Genomic DNA, 9,287 nt, shown 5'->3' on the forward strand with positions numbered 1-9,287 from the left:
ACAATAAGTGTTTAAAGCTGAATGTAAAGGAATAATGTTAAGCATTGATTAGGTAAACATAATTATAAAATTAAATAATTAAAAAATATGAAGAATATGAAAAAGATTTAGTATAAAGCATAAAATATAATACAGTAATAAGGGGGGAAATAGGACATTATTATTATTATTATTATTATTATTATTATTATTAAATGCTTTGTTTATGTTGCAAAGTTTATTATTATTATTATTATTATTATTATTATTATTATTAAATGCTTATTAGAGCATGATTAGAGAGGATTTTGAGGATTTTGAGTCTTATTTAAACCTTAAGAATTGAGTTTGGTTTGCTCCTGATTTTTCAAGTGAGCAGAATCACCATGATGACTTCCAAGAGCTTCCAAGAGGCTTTTATTATGTAAATAAAATAAAGATTAGAGTTTTAAAATAAAGGACCACAATCCACGAATACCTTTTTTAATATTTTACTGCCAATGATGCCAAGCTCACACACACACACACACACACACATGTAAGGTAAACATGAATATGACTGATCAGTCAATAAAGTCACCATAGCTAGTGGCTTTTAGCCCTAAAAAAACTTGCATTTCCATTTTTGCTGTTAGTTCTTTACACTGTGTCCAAATGTTCAAGATAATGGTACCAATAAAAATGCCCCAAAATGACCTGGAATAGAATTTTTTACATGGACTTCTGTTGAAAAATAAGAAGGATTTTTTCTGCTGCTGTAAAGCAACCGTTTTGTAGATACAAGGTATTTGCATGACAGGGATGTTTTGCAAGGCGATGCATTACATTATTACACAGGTTTAAGAACTACAGTGCAGACTTTCACAGCATGAGAGAAACACCAGCTGAGTCTCAGCTCCTCTTCAGACAGAACACAACGACAACAACAGTGCCTTAATAAACATGAAACACATTTATAGCAAATAGAGGCCGAAGACCTTTCTGTAAACACTTGTGAACGCACACTCATGTATACTAAAGTTCAGGATCTTAAAAAGTGTAACACTTTTTTTTAACACAATTCTTTTTATTTTTTATAAGATTCCAAGAGTAAAACCACACGATATTATAATGAATGACAAACAAATTTGAGGTAAAAATGCACTATATGTCCAAAAGCATTTAGACAGCCCTTCTAAATAGTTCCCCAGGTGTGCACACACAGCTGGAGAAGCCTAAGGTCACATGGGCTAGATCAGTGTTTCTCATCCCTGGTCCTGGAGGCACCCACCCCTGCACATTTTAGTGCCTTTCCTGCTCCCAACACACCTGAATGAACTAATCAGCTCATGGACAAGCCAAGCAGAGGGTGTGTTAAGCAGGGAGCTCACTAAAACGTGCAGGACCGGGTGCCTCTAGGACCAGGGTTAAGAAACAGTGGGCTAGAGCATGGACTAGAGGGGTATTCAGCCCTCAGCTTTGATCTAATCCTCTCATGGCTGAATGCAATCAAATCCTCCTCAGCATCTAATGTAAAGCCTTCCCAGAGGATTAGAGGCTGTTACTTGTTAAGCAAACTGGGGCAAACTCCCTATTAATACACTTGCTTTCAGAGAGAGTGTTGAAAAAGCAGGCGTCCACATACTTTTGGACATATACAGCACAATAGAAATCCTATGGTTTCTTACAGTATCACTACAAGTCTTTGTAACTGTAATTGCCTATAATCAGTAGGCTGTCTACCAACAGTGTAATGTAATATATATATATATATATTATATATATATATATATATATATACCCAGACAGTTCTGTGCAAAAGTCTCCACCAGCAGCTCACCTGATTTACTGTAATAAAGGACTGAATAGATCAAATAAAATAGGTGTGGGATGAGAACTGGACATGCTGGCCTTGCTCCAGGCCAGGAGAGTACTGGAAGTGGTAAAGTAACTCTCATACCAAAAGGGTTCTGCAAGGGTTCCTTTGAGAAGGCCGTGCTTAAATGGTTCTTTGCCTGCTGAGTTCTTCATTCACAAAGGATCATCTCGTACTCCCTAAGACATAATTGTTCTATATAGGTCAGAAAGAGGCTTATCGGATTATAGCAATAGTCAAACCTGTTTCAATGCCATATAGGACCGTTTAAAAGGCGTACCTAGAACCAACTAGCGTTTTCTCCACCAATATAAGGAACCCTGTACCCAGGCGAGGAACCATTGAAGCATCCAAAAGGTGATGCTATGGGTGCTAAGGTTCTATATAGAGCCATTGCCTTTAGGAAAGCATCCTTGAAGAAATATCTGTAGATAGTTTAGCTAGGGTTTGTAAAATCTACTTTTCCAGTACTGTCCAGTACTTTGTACTTGCCTTTTTTATCTATGTGTAACAGAACAATAAAAATGGGTTGTTTATTTGTTTATTTGTATTTATTCTAGTGCGTTTACTGCTCAGACAAACAGCTTGACGCAAACCCTTCTTCCAGAAGGTCTAGGACTTTTGCACAGCACTGTCCTGCATATTTGTACACATGGTAGTTCTCAGAGTTGTTCGTAGCCTTGTCCACGGCGATCACGGGTCAGCACATAAACCAGTACAGCGATGAGGATGACTCCAACTGCTACTGCGCCCAGTACGATGGGGATGATCCGCTTGGTGTAGTCCGCCCAGCACTCTGCTTCTGCAAAGATAAATACACAGCGAAAACCTCAGTGTGAACGCTGACCAGAGAAACGTGGGCCAGCCAGACTGTTCTCTCGTGAAAAGCAGAAGTCTGTATTGGTTTGTTATATTTACTGTGTATTTACTACACTTTTTCTTCCACCCAAGAGACAAGAAGGCCATAGAAGAACCACTTTTGGCTGCATAAAGATAATAAACCATCTTTATTAAGCTTTAAATCAGTAAAGAACATTTACATCATGTTCTTCACACTTACACATTGGCCCTTTATGGCGCTATATAGAACCATTCTTTTTAAATCTGAGGACCCATCAACCAGACAAAGGATGTTAAAATTGCTCTCTGAATAGCCATGTTTCCTGATCCATCTGATTAGATTAACCTGAGTATTCAACTGAGCCCAGAACCGGTCCTGGATGCAGACTTGTGTATTGGGGACAAGTGTGAAAAGGCCTAAGGGCATAACTACAGAGGTCCGCACTCAAGCCTCAAGCCTTGAAGAACAGCACTTTCAGGAGTCATGGCATTTCACCGTGCAGGAACACCTGAAAACAAGGTTTTTAGCCATTTAGGAGATACGTGGAAGCAGTCACATGACAAAATGAACCAATTACTCAACCCTACACGCCACACTGGGAGCGGATAGCTTCCATACCTGCAGCAGGCCGCACCAAAGTCCACTTGAAACAAACCCCAAACCACAGAGTTCAAGAGGGCCAGAGACTTGCCAAACGTATCGACCTTGAGGAGTGAGCGGGCCTGGGTCCGGAAAAAGCGTTACTATGCTATACTATACTCTTGCACTGTAAGCCGTTGGATTTGCAGATGTCACGACCTGCTTAGCACCCCCTGCCTGATTTGAGGCCAATCGGGTAGCCTGTAGCAATATGTGCAATCAAGAAACCGTACAGTACCATTGTGTCCTATTAGGCAGGAGTGTGCTTCAGAGCAGATTAGCTGATGTTAGCGTATGTTAGCAGTGTGTCAGTTCCATCTGATTAGATTAACCTGAGTATCCAAGTGAGCTCAGAACCAGTCCTGGGTGCAGACTTGTGTATTCACTAACATTCACACTGTACTGCTTAAGAAACTACAGGCTGTATACGATGGGGGGGCCCAATACAGTACATACAGTAGATGGGACAAAAAGTACTCATACCGAACCATGAGGTCCAAACTGTGAACAGTTCGCCCCCTAGCAGCTCATAACACTGCCAACCTTAATAAAGGTTCCAGCAGACCATGCTTTTGGTCATCTTCGAAAATTCCAATAGCAACATCATCTGTGAATTCTGGCCACCTTCTGACCCCTAAAATCAGAAGCCCTGTTCTGGGCCTTTTATGCAGACAGTCTCAAATGTGGAGATAAAATCTTCATACCTTTTCCAAATGATCCACTGGGCAGGTCAAACGCTTGAATCTGCAACGGGATGAACTTAATCCTGAAGCTGTCAGCCAGAATAAGGGACGTATCAGATTTGCACATGAAACTCTGGCCATTTTTGGCCGAGAAGAGCTTCTCGTGGTCCATAATACCAGGATAGCTTTTGCCTACGAAGGAATAAAACATTAGCCATTATAAAACAATCGGCAGTGATTATTTGTCATATCGTTGCTATCAAATACCAATAGGAAAGCTCCATAATTACTTATCACACGTAGAAATCGTAGAGCTCTCTGCTCAGATTGCAGGTGTGATGTCAAACCACATCAATACATTTTTAAAGGTATTAAAGCAAGTGTAGTTGTTTAAGGCAAAAAAAAAACATATAGTCCATATAGTCTTAAATATGCCTAAATGGTTCTTTGCCTGCCTAGGTTAGGGCCACAACACCACTAGGGGGCCCCCAAGAGCACCAAAATATCATGATAAAAAAAAAAATAACATTGAATAATAAAACAAAATTGTATTACACAGGTAAAGGCAATAATTTTCATATTTATTTATTTTCATAGTTGCACACCAATACTAGGTTAATCAATTTCTGCTGTTGGCTGCTTGGCAATTGCAGACATGCGCCGCTTAGGTGCTTGGGTCAATAAAGGCCTGGGTGCTTCAGCGTATTGCACAATATCTGTCACCCTATGGAATGATGAAGTATTTGGTGCTAAGGTGGTGGTATAGGGTGGCTTTAGGGCCACATAAAGGCTTGGGGCCATCCCTTACTGGTTTTTCAAGGATTCTTCACACAAGTAAAGCCTCACAGCTCCAGGGCAAAACTAAAGAGGCAGACTTTTTAAACACTAAGCATGTCTTGGCTGATCCAAGGAAATTCATCTTACACTTTTCCCCGAACTATGACCATGGTGACCACGGTGTACTCACTTTTGCATTTCTTACACGGCTCTGGCTCCAGGATCGCTCTCAGCTTGCTGACGTAGGACACACTACCCTCCTGCAAGAGCCATTGAAACATAAAACATGAGGTTGAATTTCAATGAAATAGATCTAGATAGATCTAGATGTGAGCTTTTCTTCTGGTATGCAGTGGTCAGCACCTAATAAAAGTGCTCTAAGAAAGGTCAACTGGTTAACAAGAGGTCACAGGCCCCTAAAGCTCATTGACGTGAACCATGGAGGCCCCACCTACACATTTACAGGACTTTGCTGCTAGCAAATTGCTGCCAGATACCACAGGACACCTTCAGAGGTCCTGTGGAGTCCATGCCTCAAATGGTCAGATCTGTTATAGCAGCACAAGGGGGAGCTACTCAGTATTAGGTGGGTGCGGTTAAAGCGATGGCTGATTGGTGCCCATTTCTGCAGACGTTAGATTTAACCCACCTCATCCAGTTAGCTTTCTGGAAATTAGACTGTCAGGTCATATTGGTTTTGGGGCTTTTCGGGTGTGGCGGTTCTTGAGTGTTGGTGTAAAATACAGCGTATTCAGGTTCTAGTGGCAAAGTGAAGCTACACAGCCACATCTGAGCTCTTCAGTATAAATGCTAGCTATGTTTAGCCACTTGCTAGTGAGTGTTGTCATGTGTGCTGCATTACGATGAACATGCTGCCAATATGGAAAATCAGATTTACCTTAATGAACGTGAACTCCAGATTTCCACCGTCAAAAACGAGTGAAAGAACGGCCCTCTGGTCTCCACAGTAACCCGTCACCGTGGTGGATCTGGGGTCAAGGTTGAAAAATGATTTCTTCTGCAAAATAAAAAGGAAAACATTACATTAATCACTAACATAATCAATTAATGATCACTTGAAATGGTCCATATAAAGTGATTTACATAATGGAAATGGAATATAAATAGTTAAAAAAGTAAAAAAAATAAATAAAATTATATATATATATTATATAAAAAATATAAATGCTCAGTGTGTTTTCTGTGCAGTGTGTGTGTTTATTAACTGCTATGTGTTTTATTACATTTTCTAAATCATTTTTTTTCTAATTTTACATTTTCTACCCAATTTGGATGGCCAGTTACCCAATCCCTATTCATGTAAACTCCCCCTATTACTAGGAGGGTGAAGACTAGCACTAGCCACTGCCTCATTTGCAACTGCCACTGATGCAGCATTGCAAGGTAGACAGTGCACTCTGAGGAAAGCGTGGATCCCCAGCTCTGATACAACAGCAAACAGATGCCTATGCTGACCAACAGCACACTGGGGTGATGTGGGGAGGAAATGCCTTTAACCCACCCCTGAGAGAGCAAGGCCAATTGTGCTCTCTCTGACTCCGGCTGCCGATGGCAGATCTGGAGCTTGACCTGGTGTTGTATTGCATTTTTCACACAATGCACCGTAAGCCTATAATCATTTAGACTCTGATTGGCTGATCAATTATTAGTTAGTTTGTGATTGGCTGATCTCTTATTAGTAAGTTAATCTGTGTATATAAGAGATACTAATTGTACTTACAGTATACATACTGTATTACATTTAATATATAAATATATATTATATGTAATATAAATTGCATACTCAAGTTATTAAATAAATATTTTTTATATATATATATTTTTGTGATTTTGTTTTTTTTGTTATGACTGTTTTTGTAATAGATTATTTTATTGCCTTTTCATATATAGTATTTTTATGTCCAATTGTTATAATGTTTTAGAGTATTTCTGTGACAAATATTATTGTTTTCTGTATTATGAGTGCATTTTTATAATAATCATTTAAATAAATTTATTGTATTTGTTTTTATATTTACATCCAGTTGTTTTCATCCTGTTTTTGTTTGTCTTTTAAGTCAATTAGAGATTTATTTCTATTTTATGAATCTTTTTTTTTTTACTAATTAGTATTAATTAATAAAAAGTATTAATGCATTTGTTTTTTTTAGTGTCTGGTTATTTTTGTGTGTGTGTGTGTGTGTGTGTGTGTGTGTGTGTGTGTGTCTGTGTGCAGCTCCCTCAGTGAGGTGTGAACTGACTCGCCACAACAGAGTGTGTTCTCACCCTCCTCTGTTAACGCTGAGAAAGAGAGAAAAAGTGCTGAAGTCTTAGCACACTCTACCTTGTTCTCTATCACCATGAACTCCACTCCCAGAGCGGCCCGCGCACACACTTGGCCTTTAGGGTTCCTCAGAATGTAGTTTCCCAGCTGCGGCGCCGTCTCTTTGGGCTGGAGGGTGGGCTTTTTGGAGACATTAAGTGGGGCACTTTCTTCATTGCCAGAGGCCTCCCACAGCGCAGACCCCACCTTTGAGGCCTTAGACGCCTCAGACACCAGAGTGTTTCCTGTGTGCACGTTGCAAACAGGGGCTTTACAGAATCCTGCTGTGTTTAAGCTGACAGAACACACAGCCTAAAGCAGCCCTCCGTTCTCAGCATCACACACTGCTCAGTTATGTCACACTCAACATGTGCTGAGTTACACAGTAGAGTATCTACTGCTATAAATGTTATAAATCCAGTTTGAATGATTTTACTTCTGTTTTAGCAGATTTTTTACTGACTAATCCACTGTATGAATAATTCATAGTGGATCCTGAATGATTCATGGTAGTAACTGAATAATTCATATTGGTTACTGAGTAATATTGATATCGGAAACTCAGTATAACTGAGATCTGTAGTTACTGAATAATAGTTCATAGTGGATACTGAAGAATTCATAGTGGAAACTGAATTCACAGTGGACAATGAATAATTAATATTTGATATTGAATCATTCATAGTGGATACTGAATCATTTGTAGTAAATACTAAGTAATTTATAGTAGATACTGAATCATTCATAGTGGATACTGAATCATTTGTAGTAGACAGTGGATACTGAAAATCCATAGTGGATACTGAGTAATTCATAGTGGATAGTGAATCATTCATAGTGGATACTGAATCATTCATAGTGGATACTGAATCATTCATATTAGATTCTGAATAATTGATACTAGTTACTGAATAATTCATAGTGGACATATTTAGGATCTTAAGTAAAGCTTTAAATTTACCAGCAGAATATGGGCCTGTGATATTCTTTATCCAAGATGCTGTACTCAGGAGTAAATTATGTTGATCATAGTCAGTCACTGAGATGAATACCTTGTGTATGCTGCTGTAAATGGGGAGTGAATGCCTGATTTGGATTCTGAACTACCTTCTCTACTTTCAGTGTCCGACCAGTTTACATGTAGGGTAAGTATTTACACGTACAATCAAAGTAACCACGAAACCCTTTCACCGTACATGCTTCTGCTCACGAGGGCTAGAGCTGTACCACATTGAATCACACATCAAAAAGTGGAGAAAATGAAACTCACCCAGGAAGAGCAGAGCGGCGAGGATGAGACACTGCATGGCGGTGAGTCTTACACCAGTCATCTGAAGAAACAGCTCTGTTTCTGAAGGCTTCTGAAAGCAACTGGTGATGATGATTTGTTCAAAAGCATCATTGCCCTAAAGGTACATCCTTCACTGGGAGGGGCTTTTTTTTTTTTTGACTTTTGATGCCATCAGCTACTGTCCATAACCACCCACCTTACCCACCCCCAACAGAGTAGTGTTGTGAAATGTGTGAAACTTACTATCAAAAGAAGGTAAACCTGCCAAATATAAAAGGCAAAACTCATGTGCTGATGTCATATATTATTTATAGGCTAACCAATCACATATCAACCATTCACATGCTGACCAGTCGCAGACTAACCAATCACAAGCTAACCAATTATAGATTACCAATCATGGACTTACTTACTAAAAGCTAACCAATCACAGGTTAACTTATCATTGAGCAACCAATCATAAGCCAGGTGATTATATGCTAAATCATTGTAGGCTAACCAATCACAAGTTTACCTCTCACAGACTAACCAATCACAAGTTTACATCTCACAGACTAACCAATCACAAGTTTACCTCTCACAGACTAACCAATCACAAGCTAACTTATTATAGATTACCAATCATGGGCTTACTTATTATAAGCTAACCAATCACAGGTTAACTTATCATTGAGCAACCAATCATAAGTCAGTGGTTGGTGTGGCGCAACAGATAACACCACTACCTGACTGGGGTTCGATTCCTGGTCTGGGTGACTATGCTGCACTACACCAATAAGAGTCCTTGGGCAAGACTCCTAACATTACATTGGCCCTCCTCTGTAATACGAGTCACCTTGTAAGTCGCTCTGGATAAGAGCATCAGCTAAATGCCATAAATGTAAATATAGGCTAAATCA

At 39.4% G+C, this 9,287-nt stretch overlaps 1 protein-coding gene across 1 annotated transcript; it reads right to left on the reverse strand.

Moving 5' to 3' along the window:
* Positions 1 to 463: 463 nt before the first annotated feature.
* lamp3 (lysosomal associated membrane protein 3) lies at positions 464 to 8,445 on the reverse strand. Its single transcript, XM_072660540.1, has 6 exons — positions 8,368 to 8,445; positions 7,119 to 7,342; positions 5,673 to 5,792; positions 4,965 to 5,034; positions 4,019 to 4,189; positions 464 to 2,636 (listed from the first exon to the last, which is right to left on the reverse strand). Exons 1-6 carry the CDS (start codon positions 8,426 to 8,428, stop codon positions 2,497 to 2,499), a joined length of 786 nt encoding a protein of 261 aa, XP_072516641.1. The 5' UTR covers positions 8,429 to 8,445; the 3' UTR covers positions 464 to 2,496.
* Positions 8,446 to 9,287: the final 842 nt, after the last annotated feature.

Source organism: Salminus brasiliensis, chromosome 17, assembly GCF_030463535.1.
Source record: "Salminus brasiliensis chromosome 17, fSalBra1.hap2, whole genome shotgun sequence".
Lineage (NCBI taxonomy): Eukaryota > Metazoa > Chordata > Actinopteri > Characiformes > Bryconidae > Salminus > Salminus brasiliensis.